Source organism: Schistocerca serialis, chromosome 10 (genome assembly GCF_023864345.2).
Source record: "Schistocerca serialis cubense isolate TAMUIC-IGC-003099 chromosome 10, iqSchSeri2.2, whole genome shotgun sequence".
Lineage (NCBI taxonomy): Eukaryota > Metazoa > Arthropoda > Insecta > Orthoptera > Acrididae > Schistocerca > Schistocerca serialis.
This window is the reverse complement of record NC_064647.1, coordinates 142,716,316-142,735,265: the sequence shown is the minus strand read 5'-3', so window position 1 is coordinate 142,735,265 and position 18,950 is coordinate 142,716,316. Positions and strand designations below refer to the sequence as shown.

The window sequence follows — 18,950 nt, the reverse complement described above, 5'->3', positions numbered from 1 at the left end:
GGGTCCATGGATTCATGTGGTTGTCTTCATGCCCGTACACACCCATCTGCTCGATACAATTTGAAATGAAGACACGACCGACTGGTCAACATGTTTCCAGTCAAGAACAGCCCAATTTCAGTGTTGACGGGACCAGATGAGGCACGTTGTGCAGTCATCAAGGGTACACGAGTGGGTCTTCAGCTCCAAAAGCCCATATCGATGATGTTTCATTGAATGGTTCACACACTGACACTTTTTGATAGCCCAGCACTGAAATCTGCACAATTTGTGGAAGGATTGCACTTCTGTCACGTTGAACGAGTCTCTTCAGTCATATTTGGTCCCATTCTTGCAGTATCTTTTTCCAGCAACAGCGATGTCGAACATTTGATGTTTTACCGTATTCCTGATATTCACTGTGCACTCCTGAAATGGTCGTACGGGAAAATCCCCACTTCATCGCTACCTGAGAGATGCTGTCCCATCGCTTGTGTGCTGACTATAGCACCATGTTCAGACTTACTTAAATCTTGATAACCTGACATTCTGGCAGCAGTAACTGATCTAATAACTGCGACAGACACTTGTTGCCACATGTAGGCGTTGCCAACCACAGTGCCATATTCTGGCTGTTTACATATCCCTGCATTTGAATATGTATGCATATACCAATTTCTTTGGCAGTTCAGTGTAAATTGGACTGAGCACATAACTGTAATGTGCATGAAGGCCTCAGCATCTTTCTGTGCCCTACAAAAATATAAAAAGGTTTTCCCTCTTTACCTGGAAAAGAAACTTTTACACTTATCCTTCCAATTGTTGCTCACAGTGATGTTATCCTGCAAGGTCTTTCTCAGGAAAGCTCTGGTAACTGGAAATGCATGTGTGTGTTATATCTGTAATGTTCGAATCTTTGATAATATTTCACCATCATATGCACAGCTATCCTGGCTGCGAATATCTCTGGCTTCTCTACTGTCTTATCACACACATTTCTTCCAATCTCTCTCCCTTGACCGTAATGTTCTTGTCTGAACATGGCAGAAACACCTATTCCCATGAGAGCAAAATCCTTTCTGTCCCATTCCATAATTCAGCCAGTTTCTTGAACTACTTGTCAGTAGCAGGAACCCAACTCTCGAATAACCTCCCACATTATATTAGAGAATTAGAAAACATCTCCAGCTTCAGAAGACAGTTAAAAACATAGCTACTGAAGCAGTGATAAGATTGCCATTGTTACTGTATGCAATTGTTGCTCTTGTACATCCTTCTTCCCAACCAGATCTCCCTCATTTCCCAGTATTCTTAGCTGGTGCAGTCTACTTAAATTTCCTTTCTACAGAACTCGGTATATCAGACATCCATTTTATACATGTATAAATAAATTCTTTTCATATTTGCCACTACCGTTAATGTTATTATTGTCAATGTCATCAGCATTATTATTATTAGTGGCAGTAGCAGAAGTACTGCCAGTATTAACTTCTGTAGTTCACAGACAGTATTACTTCCTCACATTGGCACTATAGTCACACAAATCACTTTAATACATTTATAATATTGAAATAGTTTTTTCTTAGGTAACTACAACATAAAACAACTCCTTTATGTGTGAAATCCTTGCCTGGTGTAAAAAAGAGCCGGAGGGCCCAATCAGATCAGCATAAATCCATACATATTATAAAAATGTAGGTATGTAAGCGTGTGTGTGCTCCATATCTCTTCCTAAACCACTAGACCAATTTCAACCATAACTGGTACACATTCCCCTTACTGTTAGGCAACAATCGCTTTGGGGGTAAGAGCCACTTACTTAGCATAGTTCAGGAGGTATGTCATCATAAACACTCAGATGCATGAAAAACTGCCACATCATGCATGACGTTTAAATTTGTTACTTCTTTGTTACTAACTCTATTCACAACATATTTCACTGATAGTATGCACATATGCTACTGAATGTACCTACATACACATATCACTGAATGACACACGGTTCAAAAGATACGATGTCAAGCACTGATGAAAAAAATGCCACGTCATGCATAAAGTTTTAATAAATTTATTCTCTACTACTGAGACGTACTCACAGTCGACTTAACTAAAGGAAGTCCCTGACACCAGGCAGCACTTTTGACAGCTTTCAACAGTAGAGTGCAAATGGCTGTAGGCAAAACGATAGCTGTCTATACATGGCGATTTTTTTCCACTGTGTTCAAACTCCAGGGATTGATCAATGAGAGGTTACAGAACAAAAAAGGTCTAATGAACTTATGTCCAGAAATGTGTGGTTTCCATGCTAGAGACCATTTATTCAATCATATGTTCTTACAGAGACCACAAAATAATATGCACTGTACCATGCAACCACAATTACAGTATGTGTTGTAAATGGTTTTCATGTGTCCCAACACATGCATGTACATGCTGTGGCATGTTCTGTCTAACGTGTTTACATTGGCTAGGCTCCATCTGAACAGTGTCATACACAGCATATATATACTGGTCCAGTGTCTACACATCTGGAATGGGCTACGCATACACGACACTTTTGAGATGACGCTATAACCAGAAGTCTCATAGGTTGAGTTCTGGTGAACGAGCAGGTCATGCAACTAAACCGCCTCATCCAATCTGTCAATCAAGGAAGACACGACTGAGATGTGTCCGGACGTTAATGGCAAAATGGGCTGAAGCACCATCATTTAGCAGCCACATACCCCTTTGAAACATCAATGTCACTTCTTCCAGCAGGGGAGACAAAGTCACCTAGAAGAAACGCCTATAGTTCTGGACCGTTACGCAATGTGGAAGGAAGAGTGGTGCCAAAAAACGGACGCCAATCATCCCAGCCCACACATTCCGACTGCACCAATGCTGATGATTTGCTATCACCATACCATGCGGTTTCTGCATACTATCCCACAGATAACATTTATGAAAGTTGAAGATACCACTCCGCGTAAAGTGAATAGGATGGATGACACAAATCCCAGAATAGTGGTTGCCTGGTGAAGAAATCAGTGATAAAACTGCTCCCGACGTGGAAAATCTGTCGCTAGTAAGCACTGCATACACTGTAAGTGATAAGGGTAGCAACAATTGTCATGGAAAATGTTCCACACTGTCGTCTGGCTTACCCTGTACTGGAGGGCCAACTGCCTGGTACTGACATTGCAGCTGCCTTCCATATTGCTGATCACTCTTTTCTTCAAGTCTGGTGTCTGAACACTTCGGGTACGTCCTTTATAATGGCAAAACACTGTCGCAAAAATTTAATGCTGTGGTGGTTGTTGGCGTGGATAGGTCTCCTGATACAACCTTGCTGCCTGCTACCTGTTGCCATTTGCTTTTTCGTAAGTAAGCACCATATCAACGAGCTCTCGATTCAAATACGGAACCACTGTGTACAATGCTGTATCATGCACTACAAGGTGAGTCAGGAAGAGAAGTGACTCAGACACAACATTGCTAATTACTACGGCAGGAGAGGGCATTAGGACATGACATGAGGAACAGTACCACCCTCTACTAGGAAACCATGCATACTGTAACTGCAGAAGACCACAGTCTCTGTAACAAAGTATGACTGAATAAATGGTCTCTAGCATGGAAAAATGCATTTCCAGACACAAGTTCATTAGATCTTTTTTGTTACATTTCCTCTTATTGATCAATCCCTAGAGTTTGTACCCAGTGGGGGGGAAAAAAAAAAAAAAATCACCCTGTCCATCTATGAAGAGGCATTGACACACGTTTACAAAATTGCGTTGTACACACATGAAGCAACCGCACACAGCATACAGAAACTGTATGGTGTACTGTTTCTTAAGTTGGATACTGTACTTGGAAATTTGTACATTATGCATATTTCTTTGTATGATTGCTTCATAATTTCAAATGTGTGTTCACGAATACATGGAAATGAAATTTTTTTGGTACTTCACTATACAAACATAGTTAATTTTTTGTTATTGCTTCTAATGGAAAATTGGCAAAATGAATACCCAAACAATGGTGGGTTTGTCAGCTAGTAAATAAATTAAAAAAAAAGAAGTCTGACAATTGTTAGTACAGCATAAACTAAAAATTACACTTTTCAGGCTAATTCTTCAGACCAGGCACTGGAAATTCTTTAGTTGGCTTTTTGTTCATTTAGGTTCCCTCTGTCATTACCAGTTGCAGTTAATGGCATCATCAGCATACAGAATATATTTCATGGCATCATATTAGGTAGGACATCAGTATAAATTATAAACAGTGAGGGAGCCAGCATAGAACCACATCTCCTGAAATATTTAGGAATCCAGAGCATGTATCATTAAAGTGTACATTCTGCTTCCTATTGTCAAGATATGATTCCATACAAGAGTTCTGAATCCTGAACGCCATTGTACCTCAGTTTATCTGTTATAATTTGATGACACACACAGTCAAATGCCTGGTTCAGATCAATTAGCAGGGCATTAGCAGCTGAGTTTGATTCAAAGGCACCAAGTATTGTCAAAACACTTTCAATAGATTTCAGTATAGATGAATTTTCCCTGAAGCCATATTGAATGATAGTTAATATACGAACTGTACAGTAGTTATTACCATATGACTTGTCTAATTTTTGTTGTCGAGGGACAACTATAGCAGAGTCTCAACTATCTGTGGCAATGTGGCAGAAGGTCAAGGCCAGGGTTCTATTAGTTCTATCTTCTGATCCCCAGCCATGTAATTCAAAACACACTTTTTTTTACACAAAAACCTTGTTTTATTAACATTTTCTGACTTCTTACGTAATACATGCTATTTGTAAGCGCAGAGCTTACAAATCTTCCAACTCTGAGTAGCTGCATTTTCCTATAGCTACTGCAACATCAGTGGCAGCAGCTTACGTTCACTTCAATGTTTGGTGGTTGTTACAAGATATGAATAACTATCTATTTTCTAGATGTTTATTAGTGTCTGAGTTATAGTTGTTAGTATCACAAATAGTTCTACTGGTATTACAGATTTATGACTTTGTAACTCTCCAATCAGCATTGCATTTGTTTTGCAATCTGAATCATAGTTATTGATGTTATCATTTGCCTTTTGTTTCTGTTTCTTTAATTTCAGTTTCGAACCTTCTCTTTCGTTGAAGGTAATGAACTCTGTCTTCTTCAATGTTCTTCGATTTGTCAGGGATGCATTACCTAAGTTTTTAATTCTTTGAGGTCATTTGTGAACCACTAATAGAAACGTCTATGATTACTTCTGCTTGGTTTCTCCTTGTGTCTCTTAATACTTTCAGGAAATACTTATTAAAAATTATGTAATTGAAAGTGGTTGGGGGACGAGGGAAAGGAAAGAAAAGGAAAGGGAAGGAACTAATGATATCCACTGCGTCAGGACTTCACATGGAATCGGCAGTGACGAGTGAAAATATGTGCCAGACCAGAACTTGAAGCTGGGATCTCCTGCTTTCTATGCAGCAGTCTTAACCACTGTGCCATCCAAACACAGTGTTTATTGGAAATGTGCAAACTATCTCAGCACGCACCTAAATCATGTTCCCACCTGGTGCCAACTATCTGCAGTCCCTGTTCACGTCCCACGCTCACTAATTTTTTGGATATGTGCATCTGCACCAAAGGTTGTGGATTTATTGTTCACTGAGAAGAATTATATGAATGTTTGGCATCATAGCTGTTGATTCCGCACGATGTCTGAGATTTCGGACATGTTCAAAAGAACAGGCACCACACAATCACATAACTTATTAAAAACACTAGCAACTAAATTGATAAAGCTCACAAAAGCTCCATCAACATTTGTAAAGAGGGACAGGAAGCTGAATCACAATTACACAGAGTTGTGATCCGAAAACTTTAATATGAGTATCAGTAGTAATTCCAATGTATTTGTGTTGTTCGCATTTAACAATATCCCTTCGCAATCTGATAAACAGTAAAGCCATATTCCACACATATTTCTTTCTACATTTGTTATAATATTGTTTGTACATTTGTCTTGTTATCTGCACAAAACTAGAGATCGTACAGTGTTTTGCGGTGCTACATCAATCTTGTGACATAAAATTTGATATCCTTACTAACTACATAGGTCCATCAGATTCAATTTTAGTACTTTCCCCAGTAATATTTATGAGTGATATTCCGTAGCTGCAACATAATACTTTCAGCAGTCTGACATACATACATAAAAAGCTGGGTCAAGCACCAGAACCCTTTTGGGGAATTTCTATTCTTTACTTGTAGCCATCCACCATCTGTACATTGTGCTCAGACCCAGCCAAGCTTATGAAGGTCCACCTCACTACTGTCACACCCAGGCTCGGCCGAAAGCCAGCAAGGCTGGTAAACTCACACGACACAGATTTAAGGGCCCCCACCAGCCAACTTTGGCCAACGGGTGCGGGCCACACGTACTGGCTGCTGCTGGGGAGGGGGATGGGGGTTTGGATAGATGCCTTAAAAGAACAGACAAGGAGAAAATGCTATGCTGCAACAATGACTTGGACTGAAAGTATTTTTAATACAATTATTTTTCAATTAGTGTTGTTCTAGGAGACCTCCTGTATTGTGCAGACTTCGTGTAAGCTCCAAGTAGTAGTAAATGAAAAGCAGTAAATGTTCTTCCCAGAGACAGTCACTGAAATCATGGTAGGTCTCAAGAAACATTTAATTCACTTGGAAGTTACAGAATAATTTCCTCATAGGTGAATGAACCTGTGACTGTCTACATCTATTATCTGCAAACCACTGTGAGGTGCATGGTAGCAGAGGGTACATCCTATTTTACTAGTTATTAGGGTTTCTTCCTGTTCCATTCACATATGTAGCACGGGAAGAATGATTGATTGAATATGTCTGTGCATGCAGTAATTATTCTAATCTTATTCTAACAATACCTAGGTGTGTGACACGTAGGGGGTTGTAGTATATCTGTAGAGCAACCATTTAAAGCTGGTTGTTGAAACTTTGCTAATGGGCTTTTTTGGGATAGTTTACATCTGTCTTCAAGAGTCTGCCAGTTCACTTCCTCCAGTATCTCTCTGATACTCTCCCACAGATTAAATAAACCTGTGACCATTTGTGCTGCCGTTCTTTTTTTACATTTAATATCCCGTTAGTCCTATCTGGTACGGGTCCCACAAACTTGAAACAATGTTCTAGGTTTGGTCGCATGAGTGATGGCACCTGTGCAATACATTTGTTTGAAGAATTATACAGTTCGTCCAACATCCTTTAAGGATTTCCTTCATAATGGAATTTGCAGAGCACCATATGAAAATGAATGAATGAATGAATGAAGACTGACCTATCCAACATTGTCATCCAACTTCAACATTTTAATATATATTCTTCTATGTCAATTTTATACACTGTGTATTTGCATGTTACATATAAATGACAATGACTGTGCAATAAACACTGACACAGTTAAAACAAGAAAAATATTCAAGTCATATTGTATGACAATATTTACATTAAATATTTACATAGAATTTTATCAGTGTAACTGATTTAACACTGAAACATGACCAGCATTCTTGACACAAAAATTCCTTCATACAACTATGCAATTAATATTTGACAACAGCGGCAACAAGAACTACAACAGTGTCAACACACACCATTACACATCTGTCCACCATTATGAGTAAAAGCCGTGTCATCTTTCCAGTATGTGTTGGCACTGTCACCAACTGTCCACAATGACCACTTTTGCTTCGTTGTAATTTCTGAATTTCCTGCCTCATTTATATTATTCCCATCTTGAGCACAGTTCACACAGCAGACTGCCTCCATTCACATTCATCCGAATCCTTTTTTTTTTTTACCATATCATGGCAGTAGTGCCCCACAAGGGCCCTAATAAGAGTTTGGATAAACTTCAGATCCGAAAATCGGACCATGAGCTGACCACTATTCCAACCCAGGGGGTGCCGGTTCTGACCTGCTGTTGTAGTCCTCTGGCTCTTCTTTGATGTCAATTGTCAAGTCTGAGGGTGACCTCTGAAAGAGACAAACACAGCAACTCTGCAGTTATGACAATTCAAGACACATCAAACACAAATGTGCTGGTAAGTTTTAAATAATGGCACAGAGGGCTCGTCTACTGCGTCCAAAATCGGTCCTCAAAGAGTGAAGTTTTGAATGAGATGAAAACACTCCACAATTTAAGAAATTTATCGCACACTCTCATACACAACATAATTCATCTTGCTTTGAAGGAAATTTACTTTGACTGTAATGCTTCTCAAACCACCATTCGCAATAGTTTGCCGTGGCATGTTAGAAATGTAAACAGTTGTGATGTCACACTCATTTTAAACAGTTTGTTGTTATGAAGTATTACACGATCTTCGTCCTAAAGCCTCCTGATATGTCAGATGACAAAACAATGTCTATAGAAATCTGCAAAAATGGGTAATCTTGTTTTTTGTTGTCAGATAGTGACGATATTAGATATAAGAGTTATAATACAAGAGAAAAAATAACTGTGACATCAGAAACCAAAGATGACAGCAAGATCAGGCCTACTGATGATTGTAGCTTTGACAACATTCTTCTTGCAGATAGGATTACAGTACTGCAACAAAATACAAAACCTTCAACTAAGGTGGGGAAACCCACAATACATAGAATCACAGGGCATTTGACAGAAGGGATGGTGCAATGAAATTCAATGGAAACACTGTTCTCCCTCAGGAAATATTGGAACTCGATACTTCAGCTATTAGCAGAGTTTTTCCTATCATCATCCAGTAGAATATTTCCAATATTTCTTTACTAAAGACATCATGCAGTACATACTAAACAATCTTACTTGTTACGCAACCCAATAAATGTGTAAATGTTAGTGCAGACGAAACTGAACAATTTTTTGGTGCGGCCTCGTTTAAGTCGGTTATTAAACTCCCAGCAACAAGACAGTATTGGTGTAAAGATCTTTGCCACCCTGCTGTGAGCGACATAATTAGTTTTAACAGCTGGAAAGAAATAAAACATTTCATACTTTTCTGTGACAACAGGAATCTAGTCCCCACTGGTGAACTCATCTGTGACAAACTGTTCAAAATCTGCCCACAGCAGACCGACAGCGTGAAACACTGTTGCAAATACCGAAAACAAGATTTCTTATCTGTCGGTTAACAGATTATTCAGCCACAATTATGAAATTTACACTAGAGCTCAGAGTACTGTTTCAATACCTGGCGCTGTGGATCTAGGAGCTAGCAGCAATACTGTTGTGCGTCTTACACAACCAGTCTCATGACGTGCGAGTGACAAGTTATTTTCAAATAACTGGATCACTCGTGAACCCTTGGAAGGGTTTTTGCACAAGCAAGACATATGATCACTAGGGTGAGTCCAGACCAATCAACTACCTTGTTGCATTTTACCTTAGGGGGCAGAAATGAAGAAGAATGATCAAGACGGCATGGAAGAAAAGGTAGCAACAGCAGATGGTACACAGTTGTCAGTAGTCTCCTGGTTCTGGTTTGACATCATAATAGTCAACATTTTGTCAATGTATGTTAGAGCCAAACCAGAAGGCGAAAAGAAGAGGCTTTTCAGGAATGAAAAAGAATACAAAATGATATTTTGTCCACACTCTGTGATGATCTACAATGTGTACATTGGGCTATGTCAATTTATTCTGTGCTTGGATATTAGAAAATTCAACCTGGATTAAAAAAAAAAAAAAAAAAAAAAAAAAAGAAAGAAAGAAAGAAAGAAAGAAAGAAAGGTACCTGAAGATATTCTTTGATCTAGTTCGCATGAACAGCTGGCTATTAAGGAGAAGGAGAAATAACAATTACATGCTCCTTGTTGATTTCAAGGTAACAGTTGCAGGGGTCCCAGTAAAACAGGGAAATCCTCATCCAAGGAACATGGTAGGCTAAGCAATGAAATCCACAAACAGTTGCACAGTTAGAAGAAATGTCTTATGTATATATTCCAAATATTGCATCACACATCCTGAAACTGGTATCACATGATTTTAGCTTTTATTGTATGCTGTCCCATATATAAAATGAACCCTTAATTCAAAAATTTTATTTATTTGTCTGCATTTACCTCACCTGAATTCCTATGCCTTATTGATCATAATTGTACTTACAACATTGCAACAAACAGCACATCCATACAAACGGAATAACTGTTTGTTCAATATTTCAAATACTGATGATTAAACAAATACAACTTGCATTTTAACATGTTAGACACACAAGTGGAACTCAAGAGCAAGAATAAGCACAAAAATGAAGAAATGTTGCCAAGTTAAGGGGCTCCGGAAAGGCTCAAAATCATGAAAAGTTCAATTTTTACTTTTTTGCGTTTTCTGAATCTGCAGACTATTACCTTTTAATAGATATATAATTTATTCAATTCCGAAGACTACAACTATTTTTAATTTTTTTTTGAAATGTGTTCTACATGGGCGTGACCCACTGTGGCGCTGTTAAACTGCTGTCAAATGGTGTTATTATTAACGTCCGTGTTCATTAGGTACATTTTAGTGATGTGAGATAAAGTATGTGTTGTGGCTAACCTATTTTCAGAGACTTAGCAGCACCTGAACTGTTGAAAAAGTGTATTCACGGAAAAACTCAAAACCTCAATGAAAGTGTAAATAGTGTTATATGGTCGAGAATCCCCAAGACTGTATTTGTTGGAACAGAAACACTTCACTTTGGTGTGTATGATGCTGTTGCGACTTTCAATGATGGCAACATTGTAAGGTGCAAGGTATTTAGAAATGTGGGAATGAAGATAGGTTCTAACATGGTACGAGCGATGCTTGCTTTAGACAAGGAACGCCTTCGGGCTGCAGACAGGGCTGTAAAGAGTCTAGAAATACAAGCAAGAGTAAACAGGAGGAGGAACAAGAGGAAGCTGGAGGAGTAGTTTGCAGAGGATGAAGATAATCCATCCTATGGACCTGGAATGCACTAAAAAGTTAATCCAATCTTTGTCGCTCGATTCCCAAAACTTTTATTTTCTCATACTAATTACATGTTTTCTAAGGATCTTCCAAACATATTTGTTTCAAACTTTCAGTAAATGTTACACAGTACCTTCTGCATAATTTAACACAGCCTTTTTCCAAAAAACTGTATATTTTTGAATATATAAATAAAAAATTGCAAAAAAATGTTGTGAATTTTCATTACAATTGAAAAAAAATCATCTTTAATAACTGAACTAAAATTTTGTAAAATCCCTGTGTTAAGTTGTAGCCCATATTCCAATAAATAATCTGTAAAAAGTTCAACTTCCTACCTCAAATACTTTGTGAGGAAAGATGTAATTTATAAGCTTTATTTTAACATTGCAAGTATAGAGCGTTCCGGAGCCCCTTAATTTACTTGGTAACGAAGAGGATTTACAGCACTAAAAGATACATAAAATGGCTTTAAAAGCTCTCAGAACTAATAATGAAGAGACAGAGTGTCAAAAATATGAACAATGATGTGCAATCCAACATCTAGTTTGTCATAGTCTATAAAGATAACGTTACATGTTTATGTACACTTACAGCTTCTGTATCGACGTCATACTCATCGTTTGATGTCCGCTTACTGCCCAAGAGAACATCCATAATGGATTTGGGGATGTGAGCACGCTGAAACAAGTAAAAGATGAGTCGCATACATTTTACCTTATCACTCAAAACTACACTGAAAAGATTTGTAAAAAAACTTAGAGAATGCAAAGATAAGACGAAGTCCTGATGGAGACAGCTGAAAAGGAAATATACAAATATTGTATGAAAGCAACTCGCCAAGAATTTTGAAAACCGAATACGGCAACATCAGGAATATATACAACTTTAAATATCTAGGTGAAAATATAAACATAAAAAGTGAAAAATGAAGCAATTAAAATCAGACATATGAAAGTGAGAAATTGGTACAGTAACAACGTTTTTCTGAAGCTGTTACATTAAGACAATGTAATAGTTATAAAATCAGAAACGTTTTGTGGCTTGGAAACACTACTTTAATGTGGATGTAAAGAGGCATTAGAAGATTTGGAAAAGACAGAAATGAGAATTTTGTGAAAAATATTAGGTCCAGACAAGAACACCGATGGCAATTGGGTTTGGAGTGGGAGGATTAATTATTCTGCCCTAAAACAGCAGATGAGATCACGAAAAGACATGCTACACTCTATGAACATCTAGTGAGTAAGAAAGAAGACAGATTAACAAGGAAAAAAAAATCATATATTCTTCCAAAACTGGAATATACACACAGAAAGTGGGTGGGTGGGTGGCAAGACAAAAAAGAACTTAGAAGAAATGCAGATTGAACAAGAGACCTTACTCAGAGACAAATTCAGGCTAGAAATAAAGAAACTCAATGGTTTTCAGGAAGATAAAACAAACAGAAAAAGAAGCAAAAATATGGTTGAGTGCTACCAATTACCACTGGACGAACATAACAACCATTATCCTCATTCATAATGGATAATGTTAAAAAGAGAAAAATAATTGGAGTAAAATGGTCAGATGGGAGGAAAAGAACTCATTCTGAGAAAAGTAGACTTTTGGAGAAAGATTAAGGCAAAAATAAACAAACAGGTATATTGATATTGTCCTTAATTGGCCTGGGGAAGGAGTAGGGGGGGGGGGGGGGCAGAGTAGGGGTGGAAGGGCTGGTGTTAAAGACAGTGCACAAAATATAATACCAGATGTTGAGCACTCAGGATTTAAATTTCTTTTTAATGAACGGGTGAAATGTTGGAAAGGGCAGGGAGGGCAAGGGTTGTAAAAGAGGGCAATGGACAGCTGAGAAGGCAGAGAAAAGACATGGACCAAGAAACATGGTGTGAAGGTTGGGCAGGTGAGTAATCTGATGCAAATATAGGATGGAAGCTGAGGACTCCAGGCAAAGGCAGTTACTGACGGATATTTAAAACAAAGTAGTTATTAATAGGCTAAAACACAATACACGACTGTGTGTGCATTTGTGTGGCAAAATAATAACCCAACCTTAAAAAATAAATAAATAAATTTAAAAAAATAAAAAACCCACAGGCGAACAGTGCAGGCCTCTAGGTGATGGCCTACATTGCTGAGTCATGTCACATCTCTCCTCTCCATTCCCACTACCCATTCACCTGCTGACCCCTCACTCAGAGTGGCATTCATTTGTATCAGACTGTGTATCCACAACTTGCTGAAAATTTTTTGGAAGAGCAACTGATTAATGCAAAATGTTGAGTGAAACTTGAAACGACTACCACAAAGAACCAGAGGCCCAAGGACACAACGATTAATGTCTTTCATGCGTTCCACTTTTGAGTGATTTAAATGGCTCAAAGAGGGATGACAAGAGACTGAAGATTAATCATACTTAGGAGACCCTCAATGTCAACAACAAATGAAAATATTGAAAAAATTGGAGGTTTAATCCAAAAAAGCTGTTGGTCGAGTATTCGTGTTGCTGTTGATATTGTACAGATCGACAGGATTCAGTTCGACAGATTTAACATGAGGAGAGAATTTATTTAGTAATGTTGCCCAAGAACCTGACACCTGACAAGTTGTTTTTGGCTAAGCATGACATTGCCGTTTTGGAACGTCCAACCTACTCACCAGATCTTTCTCTGTGTGACTTTTTCTGTTCCAGAAAGTGAAAGGAAAAATGATTTGAGACACTTAAATCTGTGTGTGTGTGTGTGTGTGTGTGTGTGTGTGTGTGTGTGTGTTGAGGGAGGGGGCACTTTATTAATATGAATTCTGAAAACTGATGATTATGTAATAACAGCTGATTTGTGTAGGAACTGCTTATTTAGAATGTTTGTACAAAGAAAATTGTCTTCCTATGCCTGAAAGCCATGATTCCACATTGCCATAAAGTGGATACTTTCACAGTGTGTATCTTGCAAGCTTCTGGATCCTCTGATGTTACCACAAGCCCTGAGACTATCTGCAGAATAAGGTTCCAATGGTTGTCCATTGCAGACAGCCCGCAGTGACTCTAATGCTGGCTAACGGGATAATAAAATCTACCAAAAGTTTGCAAAGTGACTTGTTGCAGTTACTATCCAAACCTAACTACCACAATGCCTTGTTAGGCCTCAAAAAATCACTAACCTGATTATCGGTGAAGGCCGTGACGTGTGCAAGCAGAGGTTGTCTCAAGTCGGGTGAAACTTGGAAAACGTCACTCAGCTGTGCGGGTGGTAGCTGCAGTAGGACTTGGAAGCTTTGTGGCTTTGTTCGCTGGCAGCACTTTATGAAGCCCTCCCACACTTTCTTCTGTTTCCATACCTGTTTAAATGAGAACATTTATTATTTTCACTATTATCATTGGAAAAGAGATGCTAGAAAATGCCCTAAAGATTTTCTTGCTTATTTATGTAATTTACAAGTGCACTACGAATACAGTTACCTAAGACTCCTGCATAAAGTTTTTATTATTGGTTACACATGAGGTTAACTGGGACATTTTGTTGTCAGGGTGTTTTTTTTAATCTCTAATTTTTGTAGCACTGGTGATAACTCTTCACAAAGTGATTTGCAGCTTCTCAGAAGATAGTGAAATATATATGTAATGCACCACTTACAAAAGCCAGACAACATATAGATAAATTGATCACTCTGCTTGAGAATGACTACATTTTATTTTTTCAATCAAATATCTCTCATTTTTTAGTTAGCGCCAAAGATTGCTTTTTCATTTTTATTTTTAAGATGTATTTTTGCTTTTTGAATTTGGCCGCACTTTTCTTTCTCATTTTATTTTCCACCACAGTCAATATAAAACAGCATGTAAATAACCTGCTTTCACCACACGAAAAGGATGTTGTTACAAATATAGTCACTCACTGTTATATGTGCTTATCTGTCTCATTGCAGCTAACCACACTCAAAGTTTTTACATTTTGCAACTGTAACTGCATTTCAAATTAATTACAAAACTTCCTTATTTTGTAAAAATACACTGATGAAAAAACATAATGACCTCATGCTCAGTGGCGTGCTGATCCAACTTTGGAACGCAATACAACAATGATTCCGCATGGCATGGAACTGACAGGTCCTCTGTGGGTTTGCAGAGGTATGAGGCACCAGATGCAAATGCACAGGGTATGCAATTCCTGAAAATTAAATGCACTGGTTTTTGGAAACAGAGAAGCACCAGATACTGTTCCAGGTGTATTCCATTTAGTACACATCAGATGAATCTGGCGGCGAAGACATCAACACGAGTTCACTACCATGATCCTCAAACCATTGTAGCACAATTCTGGCCTCATGACAGAGTTATCTTGTTGGAAGGTGCCACTGCTGTCAAATAATACATCAAGCATGTTCATTTAGTCCAAAGTTGTCATGGTGGGTTTGAATGCTACCACAAATCCAATGGAGTCCTGGTGAATGTCCCCCATAGCATATTACTGCTGCCACTGGCCTGTGTCTGTGACACAGTGAACATTTTGAACAGCTGTTAAACTGGATAACAGTGTAGTCAGGCACTACCATCTAATTGGTATACCGAGAAACACAATTCATTTCATCAGGCGACAAATTTCCATCAATCAACGTTGCAATCTTTACAGTTCTCTGCTCACTGCAATCTTAACTCCTTTGCTGCTGTGGGCATGTATGTGTGCTCCGTTTGGATTTTCCAACAATGCTGTGGACATCTGTATGTGTCCCGTATTGCAAACCTCTCACTGCGACAGACAAATTACTTCCAGGTCTTGGTAAATAAAAAAAAGGTTCGAGTATTCATCATACAACATATGTGCCTCATTGCAGGCTATCATTTGCAAAAACTTTTGTTTTGATATCATGAATCGTTTATGATATATGACAACTGTTATGACCACAGGATTCATGATGCATAAGGATGTGAATGGGCGTGTTGCACGCGAGCCCCTGCTGGTCAGGTATAAAACCCAATAACTTGAAAATGTAGCAAGATATCATTTTGCTATTACGTTTATTTAAGATTCTAATACCTTTTTTACTGGGTGATCAAAAAGTTAGTATAAATTTGAGAACTGAATAAATCACGGAATAATGTAGATAGAGAGGTACAACTTGACACACATGCTTGGAATGACATGGGGTTTTATTAGAACCAAAAAAATTCAAACGCTCAAAAAATGTCCGACAGATGGTGCTTCATCTGATCAGAATAGCAATAATTAGCATAACAAAGTAAGACAAAGCAAAGATGATGTTCTTTACAGGAAATGCTCAATATGTCTACCATGATTCCTCAACAATAGGTGTAGTCTAAGAATAATGTTGTGAACAGCACTGCAAAACATGTCCGGAGTTACGGTGAGGCATTGGCGTCGGATGTTGTCTTTCAGCATCCCTAGAGATGTCGGTCGATCACGATACACTTGCGACTTCAGGTAACCCCAAAGCCAATAATCGCACGGACTGAGGTCTGGGAACCTGGGAGGCCAAGCACGACTGAAGTGGCGGCTGAGCACACCGTCACCAAACGACACGCGCAAGAGATCTTTCAAGCGGCTTGCAATATGGGGTGTTTTTTTGTGGTTGTAATGAAACCCCCATGTCATTACAAGCACGTGTGTCAATTTTTACCTCTCTATCTACATTATTCCGTGGTTTATTAAGTTTTCAAATTTATACTGACTTTTTGATCACTCGGTACATTTCATTCACTTGAATGTACGAGCTAAAACCAACCATACACAAAGTTTATGCAATGCATTTCTACCTCTGCAAACCCTTCAAAATTATGTGCAATGTTTTATTTAATTTGATACAGCGCAGTAGGGATGACAGATAGTGAAAAGAAATGTAGCTCCTTATCGAATGAATATATCAGAAAACAATTTTTTTTTCACCTAACAGTTTTTGAAATATAAGATGATAAGTATATCATATTGGCAGAATGTCATCTCTTAGCATGTGCACCAACATTTGGTGAACAGTACAGCCATAACAAAAGCCGCCCTCATCACAGAACGCAGATACACCTGTAGCAGTGGAAAGGTAAATTAACAATGCTGTCGGGTCACCACGGAAACACCAGTGTTGTCTGCTATGGAGATCCACATTCTACAATTTGCACTGGACGGTACACTCATAAACATTTGTGCCTGCACCTGCTTTGTTGTCAGATCTGTCACAGATTACCACCTACCTTGCCCTAGACAACAGCAACAGCAACACCTCTGACCGCCTCTCTCTCTCTCTCTCTCTCTCTCTCTCTCTCTCTCTCTGTGTGTGTGTGTGTGTGTGTGTGTGTGTGTGTGTGAGAGAGAGAGAGAGAGAGAGAGAGAGAGAGAGAGAGAGAGAGAGAGAGAGAGAGAGATCTTGTCAACTACTCAGGTTTCACCACTCGTGTCTGCTCTGCTTATACAGTTCCCTTACCACATCGCAAGCCTGCGACATCACCAGGTGGCATTCAATCTTGCAGTGGACAGTGATCATAAAGCTTCGGCTCCTCAGTGTATCTAATGCTTGACTGTGTTTAAATGCCTCACAAACCAATTGCACTAGAAATATTTGATAAAATAACTTCCCAGCCTACCAAACCCATTGTATCAGAGATAACAGAAAACATAACTTCCAACTATACTTCTTCAAATAAGAAAAAGATTATGTGAGCTGGACAGTGCCATGTACATGGGACACACTACAGTTAGTACAACCTCCTCTTATGGGTGACACTGTATGTTTCTTATGTCTGTATGGAAATATTTTGCAGAAATACTACATCCAGTCACAACAGTTCTTGTACTACGTATATACACCGACCAAATGGGGGGGGGGGGGGGGGGGGGGAATTCAGATTTCCTGGTTAAAAAAATTCCAGATTTCCTGGTTAAAAAATACACTTTCTCCTAGGTGAAAATACACTTTTACCGTGTTAAGTGACAGTATACTTTCCCTCTGAATCATGAAACTTATCAGTTCTTTGAATGATTAAGGTTTTATACACCGGCATGGAACCTCCCGCCACTTTAGGAAACGAACCCAGAGAGAGAGAGAAAAAAAAAAAAAAAAAAAAAAAAAAAAAAAAAAAAAAAAAAAAAAAAAAAATTAATTAATTAATTTTGGAAAGATTGCTGATTTACAGCAACATGTAAACTGTATATTTTTGTATTATGAAATTATATACAGTATAACCCCACTTTTACGTTCCCGGAATTAACGTTCTCCCGCTGTTTACGACATTTTTTATCGGGCCTGTCAAATTTCCTATGCCCACAATGTTAATTTGCACCTGATTTTGCGTCAACATATTTATAGATTTTCCCGCGATTTACGCATTACGAAAAAAATGTTTGTGGAGAAAAAATGACACTAGCACGATATTGGCTGTCCAGTAGTGTTTTCAAATGTTACGTGTTTAAGTTTCTCGACACCAGGCCACCCTACTCAGCTGATTTAAACCGGTAAACGTTTAAAAGTTGGAACAATTCGTGCTGTATCTCCTGCTGCTGCCAAGCTCTACTCGGCATGTTGGCTGATGTGAGAAATTCGTTCAAATTAAGATACCAGGACCAATCACAACCATTTCCAAACTCACTCTACTGCACAAACACAGTTTTGTGTTTGTTGTGATCGTCGTGACACCTTTGTCAAACCATATTTAGCATGTTTCGGCATATGCCCACTTGGAGCGCTAGTTGACACTGTCATTCACTTTGTGTTGCTCAAATGTTTTTGGTTTAAACACTGCGCTGATACGTATTTAATTCATGCTGAGTAAAACGTGTTTCGACAATTTGTTCTTGGTGTCAAGTGCAGTATTATATATGTATTTTTTGTGATGTTACACAAACAAACAATTTGAGTGATAGTTTGTGTGAGTGTGTGGTTTTCTACATGACTGATGAGGCACAGTACCTGATAACCTCAAAAAGACGACTACAGTGGAAGAGACGAAGAATAACACATATTCAAACACCATAAAAAAACCACCTATTTACATATTTGCATTTGATAAGGAGAAA

General features: G+C 38.5%; 1 protein-coding gene across 1 annotated transcript in view; it reads right to left on the bottom strand.

Moving 5' to 3' along the window:
• Nucleotides 1–7,792: 7,792 nt before the first annotated feature.
• The window catches only part of LOC126424822 (symplekin), a 129,377-nt gene continuing 118,219 nt past the window's right edge, over nucleotides 7,793–18,950 (bottom strand). Inside the window, exons 19-21 of the mRNA XM_050087616.1 lie at nucleotides 14,092–14,268; nucleotides 11,527–11,613; nucleotides 7,793–7,994 (exon numbers count right to left, since the gene is read on the bottom strand). Coding sequence (XP_049943573.1) covers nucleotides 7,905–7,994; nucleotides 11,527–11,613; nucleotides 14,092–14,268 — 354 coding nt within the window. The 3' untranslated portion in view covers nucleotides 7,793–7,904. The remainder of the gene's footprint in view (nucleotides 7,995–11,526; nucleotides 11,614–14,091; nucleotides 14,269–18,950) is intronic.